We start from the raw sequence: 14966 nt of genomic DNA on the forward strand, positions 1-14966 counted from the left end.
TTGGACCCTCTTCTGGACTTCTTCAGTGGATGTCTAGCCCCCGCTTGGGTTGGATGAAGATATCGGAGCCAGGACCGATCGGTGATACCCGGTGAGGTGAAGACAAGGTAGGAAGATCTTCAGGGGCTTAGTGTTAGGTTTATTTAAGGGGGGTTTGGGTTAGATTAGGGGTATGTGGGTGGTGGGTTGTAATGTTGGGGAGGGGTATTGTATGTTTTTTTTACAGGCAAAAGAGCTGATTTTCTTGGGGCATGCCCCGCAAAGGGCCCTGTTCAGGGCTGGTAAGGTAAAAGAGCTTTTAAATTTATTAATTTAGAATAGGGTAGGGCATTTTTTTATTTTGGGGGTCTTTGTTATTTTATTAGGGGGCTTAGAGTAGGTGTAATTAGTTTAAAATTGTTGTAATATTTTTCTAATGTTTGTAAATATTTTTTTATTTTTTGTAACTTAGTTCTTTTTTATTTTTTGTACTTTAGTTAGTTTATGTAATTGTAGTTATTTGTAGAAATTGTATTTAATTTATTTATTGATAGTGTAGTGTTAGGTTTTATTGTAGGTAATTGTAGGTATTTAATTTAATTAATTTATTGATAGGGTAGTGTTAGGTTTAATTATAACTTAGGTTAGGACTTATTTTACAGGTAATTTTGTTATTATTTTAACTAGGTAACTATTAAATAGTTCTTAACTATTTAATAGCTATTGTACCTAGTTAAAATAATTACCAAGTTGCCTGTAAAATAAATATTAATCCTAAAATAGCTACAATGTAATTATAATTTATATTGTAGCTATATTAGGATTTATTTTACAGGTAAGTATTTAGCTTTAAATAGGAATAATTTATTTAATAAGAGTTAATTAATTTCGTTAGATTAAAATTATATTTAACTTAGGGGGGTGTTAGTGTTAGGGTTAGACTTAGCTTTAGGGGTTAATACATTTATTAGAATAGCGGTGAGCTCCGGTCGTCAGATTAGGGGTTAATAATTGAAGTTAGGTGTCGGCGATGTTAGGGAGGGCAGATTAGGGGTTAATACTATTTATGATAGGGTTAGTGAGGCGGATTAGGGGTTAATAACTTTATTATAGTAGCGCTCAGGTCCGCTCGGCAGATTAGGGGTTAATAAGTGTAGGCAGGTGTCGGCGACGTTGTGGGGGGCAGGTTAGGGGTTAATAAATATAATATAGGGGTCGGCGGTGTTAGGGGCAGCAGATTAGGGGTACATAAGGATAACGTAGGTGGCGGCGCTTTGCGGTCGGCAGATTAGGGGTTAATTATTGTAAGTAGCTGGCGGCGACGTTGTGGGGGGCAGGTTAGGGGTTAATAAATATAATATAGGGGTCGGCAGTGTTAGGGGCAGCAGATTAGGGGTACATAGGGATAATGTAAGTTGCGGCGGTTTACGGAGCGGCAGATTAGGGGTTAATAATAATATGCGGGGTCAGCGATAGCGGGGGCGGCAGATTAGGGGTTAATAAGTGTAAGGTTAGGGGTGTTTAGACTCGGGGTACATGTTAGAGTGTTAGGTGCAGACGTAGGAAGTGTTTGCCCATAGGAAACAATGGGGCTGCGTTAGGAGCTGAACGCTGCTTTTTTGCAGGTGTTAGGTTTTTTTTTCAGCTCAAACAGCCCCATTATTTCCTATGGGAGAATCGTGCACGAGCACGTTTTTGAGGCTGGCCGCGTCCGTAAGCAACTCTGGTATCGAGAGTTGCATTTGTGGTAAAAATGCTCTACGCTCCTTTTTTGGAGCCTAACGCAGCATTTTTTGGGACTCTCGATACCAGAGTTAATTTTATGGTGCGGCCAGAAAAAAGCCTGCGTAGCGTTAACAGCCCATCTACCGCCAAACTCCAAATCTAGGCCCCTGTTTGTAAGTATGACTTACAACACATTTTAACTACTGCTATAGAGAATCAGATTGCTAGCGCTTCTATGAATAGTAGTAGTTGTTGATATTAATTGGGAGCAATCACTGTCAGGCTGCTGGCTAATAAACCGACAAACAGGCATAAAATGATAGCCAAGCTAGTAGTGATAGCTATGGGGGTGTCATTACGTTGTAGCTGTTTTACATTATTATTGCTAATAGTTTCAGGCATATTTTCAAGGGATTTTCATACTTTGGTAATTCTACACATTGGACCTGTTAAAAGTATTTTTTGGCTTTTATCAAAAGCAATATTTTAACTTTTCAATTATATTTTTTCTAAGTTTAAAGGGACATTGTAGACTTGATTTTTCTTTGCATAAATGTTTTGTAGATGAACCATTTTTACAGCCCATCTGGGAGTGTTTTTGTAAAAATGTATAGTTTTGCTTATTTTTAAATAATATTGCACTGATTTTCAGACTCCTAACTATGTCCCAACATTTCAGATGCATACTGATGTCTACAGACTTCAGCTTGCTCCTGTTTGTATAATGGGTCTTTTCATATGCAGGTGTGTGGGAATGGGGGGGAGGGTCTGGTCTCAACCCTTTTCAATGGGTGTCCCAGCCTAACATCATCAACAATGCTAAATTAGGAACTTCTAAGTATGTTTTAAAAGGTTTTAAACTGGATTTTTATATCAGTCATATCTCATATTATTCTTTATAGTCGTGTCTATTACATGCAGTTATATGAAATTTGGTGTATACAGTCCCTTTAAATCATGCATGCTCAGTAGGAATTAGCAAAAAAATGGATGAGGAGAATCACACTTTCAATGCATGCTTTATATTTGCTAAGAATAATGGCCCAGATTACGAGTTTTGCATTAGAGGCTATGCGGTGCTAACGAGCAGTTTTGTCTCACCGCTCACTTACCTGCAGCGCTGGTATTACAAGTTTTCAGAAACACATCGTTAAAAGACAAGAACTGAGCGTTGAGCGAAATTTTGCTCATTACCGCACTCCAATACCAGCGCTGCTTAATTCAGCGGTGAGCTGGTCGTACGTGCTTGTGCACGATTTCCATATAGGAATCAACGGGGAGAGCCTGCTGAGAAAAAGTCTAACACCTGCAAAAAAGCAGCGTAAAACTCAGTAACGCAGCCCCATTGATTCCTATAGGGAAATAAAATGTATGTCTACACCTAACACCCTAACATGAACCCTGAGTCTAAACACCCCTAATCTTACACTTATTAACCCTAATCTGCCACCCCCGACATTGCCGACACCTACATTATAATTATTAACCCCTAATCTGCCCCTTCGGACACCGCCGCCACCTACATTATATGTATTAACCCCTAATCTGCTGCCCCCAACATCGCTGACAACTACATACTATTTATTAAAAAATACAAACAACCCCCCCAACAGTAAAACCCACCACCCACACAACCAAATAAAATACTATCTAAAAAAACCTAAGCTCCCTATTGCCCTGAAAAGGGCATTTGGATGGGCATTGCCCTTAAAAGGGAAGTTAGCTCTATTGCAGCCCAAAGTCCCTAACCTAAAAATAAAACCCACCCAATACACCCTTAAAAAAAATAAAAATAAACCCTAAGATAGCTACAATGTAACTATTAGTTATATTGTAGCATTCTTAGGGTTTATTTTACAGGTAAGTATTTAGTTTTAAATATGAATAATTTAGTTAATGATAGTAATATTTATTTAGATTTATTGTAATTATATTTAAGTTAGGGGGTGTTAGGGTTAGGGTAAGACTTAGGTTTAGGGGTTAATAACTTTAATATAGTGGCAGCGACGTTGGGGGTGGCAGATTAGGGGTTAATAAATAGTAAGTAGGTTGCGGCGACATTGGGGGCGGCAGATTAGGGGTTAATAAATAGTATGTAGGTGTCGGCGATGTTTGGGGCAGCAGATTGGGGTTAATACATATAATGTAGGTGGTGGCGGTGTCCAGAGCGACAGATTAGGGGTTAATAATTATAATGTAGTTGTCGGCGATGTCGGGGTGGCAGATTAGGGGTTAATAAATATAATGTAGGTGTCGGCGATGTTGTGGGTAGCAGATTAGGGGTTCATAAATATAATGTAGGTGGCGGCGGTGTCCGGAGCGGCAGATTAGGGGTTAAAATTTTTATTATAGTGTTTGCGATGCAGGAGGGCCTCAGTTTAGGGGTTAATAGGTAGTTTATGGGTGTTAGTGTACTTTTTAGCACTTTAGTTATGAGTTTTATGTTACAGCGTTAGCCCATAAAACTCATAACTACTGACTTTTAAATGCGTTAGGACTCTTGACAGGGTAGGGTGTACCGCTCACTTTTTGGCCTCCCAGGACAGGCTTGTAATACCGGCGCTATGGAAGTCCCATAGAAAAAAGACTTTATTAAGTTTACGTAAGTCGTTTTGCGGTAAGGCCAAAGATGTGTGCGGTGACCCTAAACCTTAAAGACTCGTAATACCAGCGGGCGTAAAAAAGCAGCGTTAGGACCTCTTAACGCTGCTTTTTTACCTTAACGCACAACTCGTAATCTAGCCGAATGTTATCTCATATACTAGTGTGTACAAATTAAAACGGATTCTAACACTTTTGATTGCTAATTAAACAGATAAAAGACATACTTTACATATTACAAACATGTAATTCTGACTGAGCATGTGCAAAAGTACACAGTATATATGTATATGCATTTTGTGATTGGCTGATAGCTGTCACATGCTACAGGGTTGGTAAAATTGAATTAACTTTGACATTTTCCAAAATAAAATCTACTTCTCATTTCAAATTCAAAGCAAGTGCTATTGTATTGTCTTTTTATTGTGTATTTGTAATTTTTTCAATTCTTCTGTATTTAGTAGTTCTTCATTTAAAGGCAATGCAAACTGTTTTCATAAAGCTTTTCACCTTTTACTGAGAGACTATCGGCTAGATTACAAGTTTTGTCGGTAAAGCCGTGCGTTGCTAACGCTCCTTTTTTTCCAGCGCACACTTTAAACAATGCACGTATTACAAGTTTTCTGAATGGCTGCGTTAGCCTCAGAAAAGTGAGCGTTGAGCAAATTTAGCGCACTTCTACCTGTAATTCCAGTGTTGCTTACGGTAGCGGTAAGCTGGCTAAACGTGCTCGTGCACGATTTCCCCATAGGAGACAATGGGGCAGAATCGGCTGAAAAAAAAAACTAACACCTGCGAAAAAGCAGCGTTCAGCTCCTAACGCAGCCCCATTGATTCCTATGGGAAAATACTTTCTAAGTCTACACCTAACACCCTAACATGAACCCAGAGTCTAAACACCCCTAACCTTACACTTATTAACCCCTAATCTGCCGCCCCCAACATCGCCGACACCTGCATAATATTATTAACCCCTAATCTGCTGCTCCGTAAACCGCCGCCACCTACATTATACCTATGTACCCCTAATCTGCTGCCCCCAACATCGCCGACACCTACATTATAGTTATTAACCCCTAATCTGCCGCCCACAACGTCACTGCCACCTAACTACAATTATTAACCCCTATTCTGCCGACCGGACATCGCCGCCACTATAATAAATCTATTAACCTCTAAACCTAAGTCCAAGCCTAACCCTAACACCCCCCTAACTTAAATCTATTTTTAATAAATCTAAATAAAATTACTATAATTAAATAAATTATTCCTATTTAAAACTAAATACTTACCTATAAAATAAACCCTAATATAGCTACAATATAACTAATAGTTACATTGTAGCTAATTTAGGATTTATATTTATTTTACAGGCAACTTTGTATTTATTTTAACTAGGTACAATAGCTATTAAATAGTTAATAACTATTTAATAGCTACCTAGTTAAAATAATTACAAAATTACCTGTAAAATAAATCCTAAGTTACAAATACACCTAACACTACCCTATCAATAAATTAAGTAAATTAACTACAATTATCTAAAATAAAATACAGGGAGTGCAGAATTATTAGGCAAATTAGTATTTTGACCACATCATCCTCTTTATGCATGTTGTCTTACTCCAAGCTGTATAGGCTCGAAAGCCTACTACCAATTAAGCATATTAGGTGATGTGCATCTCTGTAATGAGAAGGGGTGTGGTCTAATGACATCAACACTCTATATCAGGTGTGCATAATTATTAGGCAACTTCCTTTCCTTTGGCAAAATGGGTCAAAAGAAGGACTTGACAGGCTCAGAAAAGTCAAAAATAGTGAGATATCTTGCAGAGGGATGCAGCACTCTTAAAATTGCAAAGCTTCTGAAGCGTGATCATCGAACAATCAAGCGTTTCATTCAAAATAGTCAACAGGGTCGCAAGAAGCGTGTGGAAAAACCAAGGCGCAAAATAACTGCCCATGAACTGAGAAAAGTCAAGCGTGCAGCTGCCAAGATGCCACTTGCCACCAGTTTGGCCATATTTCAGAGCTGCAACATCACTGGAGTGCCCAAAAGCACAAGGTGTGCAATACTCAGAGACATGGCCAAGGTAAGAAAGGCTGAAAGACGACCACCACTGAACAAGACACACAAGCTGAAACGTCAAGACTGGGCCAAAAAATATCTCAAGACTGATTTTTCTAAGGTTTTATGGACTGATGAAATGAGAGTGAGTCTTGATGGGCCCGTGGCTGGATTGGTAAAGGGCAGAGAGCTCCAGTCCGACTCAGATGCCAGCAAGGTGGAGGTGGAGTACTGGTTTGGGCTGGTATCATCAAAGATGAGCTTGTGGGGCCTTTTCGGGTTGAGGATGGAGTCAAGCTCAACTCCCAGTCCTACTGCCAGTTTCTGGAAGACACCTTCTTCAAGCAGTGGTACAGGAAGAAGTCTGCATCCTTCAAGAAAAACATGATTTTCATGCAGGACAATGCTCCATCACACGCGTCCAAGTACTCCACAACGTGGCTGGCAAGAAAGGGTATAAAAGAAGAAAATCTAATGACATGGCCTCCTTGTTCACCTGATCTGAACCCCATTGAGAACTTGTGGTCCATCATCAAATATGAGATTTACAAGGAGGGAAAACAGTACACCTCTCTGAACAGTGTCTGGGAGGCTGTGGTTGCTGCTGCACGCAATGTTGATGGTGAACAGATCAAAACACTGACAGAATCCATGGATGGCAGGCTTTTGAGTGTCCTTGCAAAGAAAGGTGGCTATATTGGTCACTGATTTGTTTTTGTTTTGTTTTTGAATGTCAGAAATGTATATTTGTGAATGTTGAGATGTTATATTTGTTTCACTGGTAAAAAATAAATAATTGAAATGGGTATATATTTGTTTTTTGTTAAGTTGCCTAATAATTATGCACAGTAATAGTCACCTGCACACACAGATATCCCCCTAAAATAGCTATAACTAAAAACAAACTAAAAACTACTTCCAAAACTATTCAGCTTTGATATTAATGAGTTTTTTGGGTTCATTGAGAACATGGTTGTTGTTCAATAATAAAATTAATCCTCAAAAATACAACTTGCCTAATAATTCTGCACTCCCTGTACAATTAAATAAACTAAATTATAGTACAAAAACAAACAAACACTAAATTACAAAAAATAAAAAAATATTACAAGAAGTTTAATCTAATTACACCTAATCTAATCCTCCTAATAAAATAAAAAAGCCCCCCAAAATAATAAAATTCCCTACCCTACACTAAATTACAAATAGCCCTTAAAAGGGCCTTTTGCGGGGCATTGCCCCAAAGTAACCAGCTCTTTTACCAGCCCTTAAAAGGGGTTTTTGCGGGGCATTGCCCCAAAGTAATCAACTCTTTTACCTGTAAAAAAAAGAAATACAATACCCCCCCAACATTACAACCCACCACCCACACACCCCTACTCTAAAACCCACCCGATCCCCCCTTAAAAAACCTAACATTACCCCATTGAATATCACCCTACCTTGAGCCGTCTTCAGCCAGCCGGGCACCGATGGGGCAGAAGAGGACATCCGGACCGGTACAAGTCTTCATCCGATCCGGCCAGAAGTCTTCATCCGATCAGGGCAGAAGAGGTCCTCCATCCAGCAGAAGTCTTCATCCAAGCGGCATCTTCTATCTTCATCCATCCGGCGCGGAGCGGGTCCATCTTCAAGACATCAATCTGATTGGCTGATTCGATCAGCCAATAGAATGCGAGGTCAATCCAATCAGCCAATCGGATTCAACTTCAATCCTATTGGCTGATTAAATCAACCGATCGGATTTTTCCTACCTTAATTCCGATTGGCTGATAGAATCCTATCAGCCAATCGGAATTCGAGGGACGCCATCTTGGATGACGTCATTTAAAGGAACCTTCATTCGTCGTTAGTCGTCGGAAAGAAGAGGATGCTCCGCGTCGGATGTCTTGAAGATGGACCCGCTCCGCGCCGGATGGATGAAGATAGAAGATGCCGCTTGGATGAAGACTTCTGCTGGATGGAGGACCTCTTCTGCCCCGATCGGATGAAGACTTCTGGCCGGATAGGATGAAGACTTGTGCCGGTCCGGATGTCTTCTTTTGCCCCATCGGTGCTCAGCTGGCTGAAGACAGCTCAAGGTAGGGTGATCTTCAATGGGGTAGTGTTAGGTATTTTTAAGGGGGGATCGGGTGGGTTTTAGAGTAGGGGTGTGTGGGTGGTGGGTTGTAATGTTGGGGAGGGTATTGTATTTCTTTTTTTTACAGGTAAAAGAGCTGATTACTTTGGGGCAATACCCAGCAAAAAGCCCTTTTAAGGCCTGGTAAAAGAGCTGATTACTTTGTAATTTAGTTTAGGATAGGGAATTTTGTTATTTTGGGGGGCTTTTTTATTTTATTAGGGGGCTTAGATTAGGTTTAATTTAATTATTTTTTAATTTTTTGTAATTTAGTGTTTGTTTTTTTTGTAATATAGTTTAGTTTATTTAATTGTATTTTATTTTAGATATTTGTAGTTAATTTATTTAATTAATTTATTGATAGTGTTGTGTTAGGTGTATTTGTAACTTAGGTTAGGATTTATTTTACAGGTAATTTTGTAATTATTTTAACTAGGTAGCTATTAAATAGTTATTAACTATTTAAAAGATATTGTACCTAGTTAAAATAAATACAAAGTTGCCTGTAAAATAAATATAAATCCTAAGCCAGCTACAATGTAACTATTAGTTATATTGTAGCTATATTAGGGTTTATTTTATAGGTAAGTATTTAGTTTTAAATAGGATTAATTTATTTAATTATAGTAATTTTATTTAGATTTATTTAAATTATTTTTAACTTAGGGGGGTGTTAGGGTTAGACTTAGGTTTAGGGGTTAATAACTTTATTATAGTAGCGGCGACGTTGGGGACGGGAGATTAGGGGTTAATAATTGTAGGTAGGTGGCCGCGATGTTAGGGATGGCAGATTAAGGGTTAATAAAATTTATTATAGTGTTTGCGAGGTGGGAGTGCGGCGGTTTAGGGGTTAATACATTTATTATAGTGGTGGCGATGTCCGGTCGGCAGATTAGGGGTTAATAAGTGTAGGTAGGTGGTGGCGATGTTGGGGGGGCAGATTAGGGGTTAATAAATATAATGTAGGTGTCGGCGATGTTAGGGGCACAAGATTAGGGGTTCATAAGTATAATGTAGGTGGCGGCGATGTCCGGTCGGCAGATTAGGGGTTAAAAAATGTATTTTAGTGTTTGCGATGTGGGGGGGGCCTCGGTTTAGGGGTTCATAGGTAGTTTATGGGTGTTAGTGTACTTTGTAGCACTTTAGTTAAGAGCTTTATGTTCCGGCGTTAGCCCATAAAACTCTTAACTACTGACTTTTATATGCGGTAGGAGTCTTGGAGGTAGAGGCTGTACCGCTCACTTCTTCCAAGACTTGTAATACCAGCGTTAGGAAAATCCCATTAAAAAGATAGGATACCCAATTGACGTAAGGGGATTTGCGGTATGGAAAAGTCGCGGAAAAAAAGTGAGCGGTACACCTGTACCTGCCAGACTTGTAATACCAGCAGGCGTTAAAAAGCAGCGTTAGGACCCCTTAACGCTGCTTTTTAAAGCTAACGCCGAACTCGTAATCTAGCCGTATGTTAACTGAACCGTTGTCACTAATTCTGTACCAAGGACACTATTAATTTAACAGTTGTATATGGACAAAAGACAATTCATTATTACATTATTACATATTGAACACACATCTATCTATCTATACACACACACATATAAATATATATGTATTATGTTTTAAATGTATCATATACAATGTAAATGCTGTAAACTCACCTGTTTTGAAATTGTCTTCCATTGTTTAGGACCTAAAATTAAAGTGATAAAAAAAAAAATATTACTTATTTAAAGGGCAAGGTTCATGTGTTTGCTAGGTATTTCATTTGCAAAAGAAAAATGGATTTCTTGGCTGGCCAAATCTTACAAGTTTAGAGGTAGCTACTACAAGTGAAACTCGAAAAATTAGAATATTGTGCAAAAGTTCATTTATTTCACTAATGCAACTTAAAGGGACAGTCTACACCAGAATTGTCATTGTTTTAATAGATAGAAAATCCCTTTATTACCCATTCCCCAGTTCTGCATAACCAACACAGTTATATTAATATATTTTTAACCTTAGTGATTATCTTGTATCTAAGCCTCGCAAACTGCCCCTTTATTTCAGTTCTTTTGACAGACTTGCAGTTTAGCCAATCAGTGCCTGCTCCCAGATAACTTCACGTGCACGAGCACAGTATTATCTATATGAAACACATGAACTTACACCCTCTAGTGGTGAAAAACTGTTAAAATGCATTCTGAAAAGAGGTGGCCTTCAAGGTCTAAGAAATTAGCATATGAACCTCCTAGGTTAAGCTTTCAACTAAGAATACCAAAAGAACAAAGCAAAATTGGTGATAAAAGTAAAGTGGAGAATTGTTTAAAATTACATGCCCTATCTGAATGATGAAAGTTTATTTTGGCCTAGACTGTCCCTTTAAAAGGTGAAACTAATATATGAGTAGATTCATTACATGCAAAGCAAGATAGTTCAAGCCGTGATTTGTCATAATTGTGATGATTATGGCTTACAGCTCATGAAAGCCTCAAATCCACAATCTCAGAAAATTAGAATATTGTGAAAAGGTGCAATAGTCTAGGCTCAAAGTGTCCCACTCTAATCAGCTAATTAAGCCATAACACCTGCAAAGGGTTCCTGAGACTTTACATGGTCTCTAAGTCTGGTTCAGTAGGAATCACAATCATAGGAAAGACTGCTGACCTGACAGTTGTGCAGAAAACCATCATTGACATCCTCCATAAGGAGGGAAAGCATCAAAAGGTAATTGCAAAATAAGTTGGATGTTCCCAAAGTACTGTATCAAAGCACATTAATAGAAAGTTATGTGGAAGGGAAAAGTGTGGAAGAAAAAGGTGCACAAGCAGTAGGGATGGCCGCAGCCTGGAGAGGATTGTCAGGAAAAGGTCATTCAAAAGTGTTGGGGACTTTCACAAGGAGTGGACTGAGGCTGGAGTGAGTGCATCAAGAGCCACCACACACAGATGGATCCTGGACATGGGCTTCAAATGTCATATTCCTTTGGTCAAGCCACTCCTGAACAACAAACAACGTCAGAAGCGTCTTGGAAACCTCACACTGGACTTCAAGCATCTTGCAGTGTGTGCCTCTCCATTCTTCCTCCATACTCTGGGTTCTTGGTTTCCAAATGAGATGCAAAATTTGCTCTCATCAGAAAACAGGACTTTGGACCACTGAGCAATAGACCAGGTCTGTTTTTCTTTAGCCCAGCTAAGATGCTTCTGACATTGTTTGTTGTTCAGAAGTGGCTTGACAAGAGGAATACGACATTTGAAGCCCATGTCCAGGATCTGTCCGTGTGTGGTGGCTCTTGATGCACTGACTCCAGCCTCAGTCCACTCCTTGTGAAAGTCCCCAACACTTTTGAATGGCCTTTTCCTGACAATCCTCTCCAGGCTGCGGTCATCCCTGCTGCTTGTGCACCTTTTTCTTCCACACTTTTCCCTTCCACATAACTTTCTATTAATTTGGTTTGATACAGCACTTTGGGAACATCCAACTTCTTTTGCAATTACCTTTTGAGGCTTTCCCTCCTTATAGAGGGTGTCAATGATGGTTTTCTGCACAACTGTCAGGTCAGCAGTCTTTCCCATGATTGTGATTCCTACTGAACCAGACTGAGAGACCATTTAAAGACTCAGGATTCAGGAACCCTTTGCAGGTGTTATGGCTTACTTAGCTAATTATAGTGGGACACTTTGAGCCTAGAATATTGCACCTTTTCACAAAATTCTAATTTTCTGAGATTGTGGATTTGGGGTTTTCATGAGCTGTAAGCCATAATCATCACAATTATGACAAATCACAGCTTGAACTATCTTGCTTTACATGTAATGAGACTATCTCATATATTAGTTTCACCTTTTAAGTTTCATTATAAAATATATCTAACTCATTTTAAAGTTTCTAATATATATATATATATATATATATATATATATATATATATATATATATATATATATACATGTATATATAAGGACTAGAGTACAAGTGTAGCACTATACTAATATCATAGGAAAATGCTAAGATTACAAATCCATGGTAAAACAGAATTACCAGAGAAGTTTGGCACAGCTGATATTACAAGTTGAAAGTTATGTGCACTCAGAGGTTTTAATGTGCCTTTATGAAATATTTGAAGACTGAATGCTTTATGCATGTAAGTGCTGACTTCAAATACATTTATGGAGTAATTCCCCGTTACAAAAAAATAAAATAGCACAGAATACTCATGATAGCTAATCATTTAAAACAGTAATGCACCAGAGAACCCTTCCACCCATAGATAATTACAGCATGATCCTCCAGAACAATGTACCACATCCTATGTGACCACTCTTTTTCCAAGGGAATTCCCATTCCACACTAAGGGAGTCCAAACATAAGATATTCAGACCACAATTTAGTCTGGACCCTCATTCTACCATTTCAATCAAGCTTGAAGACTGTTTTCCAATTTTCCCATAAATAAAAAGGCCTCTTCTTGCTGGATGGCTTCCAGAAATACATACATTGATCCCATTAGGGATTATTAAGGCATCCTTATTTGGAGGATGTGAGTTCATTCTCAGTTTAGCTTTTGCACTGCATTGTATTTTTAGACTTCCTAGAAAGCTTGGGAACTTATTAAGTGACCTGGGTTTGATAGCTTTTGCCATATGACTTTATTTTCACATAGAGTGCTGTAGTCATGAGGCAACTCATAGCTAAACAGAATAGCTATTAACATTAGCTTAAAGGGTTCAAGTGCTGCTCTGGAGCCACAAACAACTGCTATTCCCATGAGGAAAATACTGCTGACCCAAACTAGCACTGCTGATTGGGTCATCAGCAGTTTCTGCTTAGGAACAGCAGTGCTCCATAGCCTCTGAGTGCTACTTTATGTATGTGTTTACAGCATTACAGACTTGCTAGGTTTAAAATGACATGCTTTAACAAATGAAAACGTAATTTGTAGACTAGAAATGCCCTTGAAAGTTGTAATAAAATCTCTAAATTTAAATAATTTTAAAAATGTTTCAATACTTTAAGCATAAAGATTTCTAAAGATCTGATTGCATACTTTATAGTGCTATCTGCAAGGTTTCTTTACATTTCTTGAAGGAATTGCTATAATCTCTTTTCCTTTAGGTTGTATGCAAGAAAAATCCTTCAAATTAGTTTATCTACATGATCTGACAAAGGAATATAAAACCCACATTTTTTTCTTTTTGTGATTTAGATAGAAAATACAATTTTAAACAACTTTCCAATTTACTTCTATTATCAAATGTGCTTCATTCTCTTGGTATCCTTTTTCAAAGGAGCAGCAACACACTTCTGGAAGTTTGCTGAACATATTGCGTGAGCCAATGAAAAGAGGCAAATATATGCACCAACCAATCAGCAGCAAGCTTCCAGTAGTGCATTGTGCATTGCTGGACCAGAGCCTACCTAGGTATGCTTTTTAACAAAGGCTACCATGAGAATGAAGCAAATTAGATAACAGAAGTACAGTGGAAAGTTGTTTAAAATTGTATGTTCTGTCTGAATCATGAAATGAAAATGTTGGGTTTCATGTCCCTTTGACAGCACACAGGGGTCGATCACAATCCTGTAAACAGGTTTATAACATGATTTATCTACAAAAATCTCTAAAGTCTTAAGTGAATTTTGTAGAAAAAGTATTAGACTAACTTTTTTAAAGGATTGTGATTGACCCCATAAATATTTTTTTTTTTAAAGGGACAGTCTACACCAGAATTTGTATTGTTTTAAAAGATAGATAATCCCTTTATTACCCATTCCCCAGTTTTGCATAACCAACACAGTTATATTATTATACTTTTAACCTCTGTGATTATCTTGTATCTAAGCCTCTGCAAACTGCCCCTTTATTTCAGTTCTTTTGAAAGATTTGCAGTTTAGCCAATCATTGCCTGCTCCCAGATAACTTCACGTGCACGAGCACAGTGTTATATATATGAAATACATGAACTAACACCCTCTAGTGGTGAAAAACTGTTAAAATGCATTCTGAAAAGATGTGGCATTCAAGGTTTAAGAAATTAGCATATGAACCTCCTAGGTTAAGCTTTCAACTAAGAATACCAAGAGAACAAAGCCAAATTGGTGATAAAAGTAAATTGGAAAATTGTTTAAAATTACATGCTCTGTCTGAATCATGAAAGTTTATTTTGGCCTAGACTGTCCCTTTAAGTCACTGACATCCCACAGCTGTGGAGAATTTTAATTTTTTTTATTTTGACTTATCAAACTTATCTGAGGGATTCTCTGACAGATCAGATACATACAGGAATTTTGGAAGTATCTATACACTGTAAATTAAAACTTCTAAACAAATGTACCCTCCTCGTGGATTATAGGCCGTACCAAAATCAAATTGGGAACAAAGAGAAAATGAAACTTATTGCAATTCTAGAGACAGTCCTTTAAAAACCTACCATAAGAAGAATTTGAGTACAACTTTATGAGAATTATTCAAAATGACTGAAGCTAAATATTATA

General features: G+C 38.1%; 1 protein-coding gene across 5 annotated transcripts in view; it reads right to left on the reverse strand.

Annotated features, from left to right (window-relative positions):
* Window positions 1–14966, reverse strand: part of MICU3 (mitochondrial calcium uptake family member 3) — a 478191-nt gene that overhangs the window by 269882 nt on the left and 193343 nt on the right. For all 5 annotated transcript variants that reach the window (XR_008400732.1, XM_053703930.1, XM_053703928.1 and 2 more), the window contains exon 3: window positions 10151–10182. Coding sequence is in view for 4 of the 5 variants with exons in the window: in XM_053703930.1 (XP_053559905.1) it covers window positions 10151–10182 (32 nt within the window). In the remaining variant the exon portion in view is untranslated. The remainder of the gene's footprint in view (window positions 1–10150; window positions 10183–14966) is intronic.

The sequence above is a fragment of the Bombina bombina genome, chromosome 2, assembly GCF_027579735.1.
Source record: "Bombina bombina isolate aBomBom1 chromosome 2, aBomBom1.pri, whole genome shotgun sequence".
Classification (NCBI taxonomy): Eukaryota; Metazoa; Chordata; class Amphibia; order Anura; family Bombinatoridae; genus Bombina; species Bombina bombina.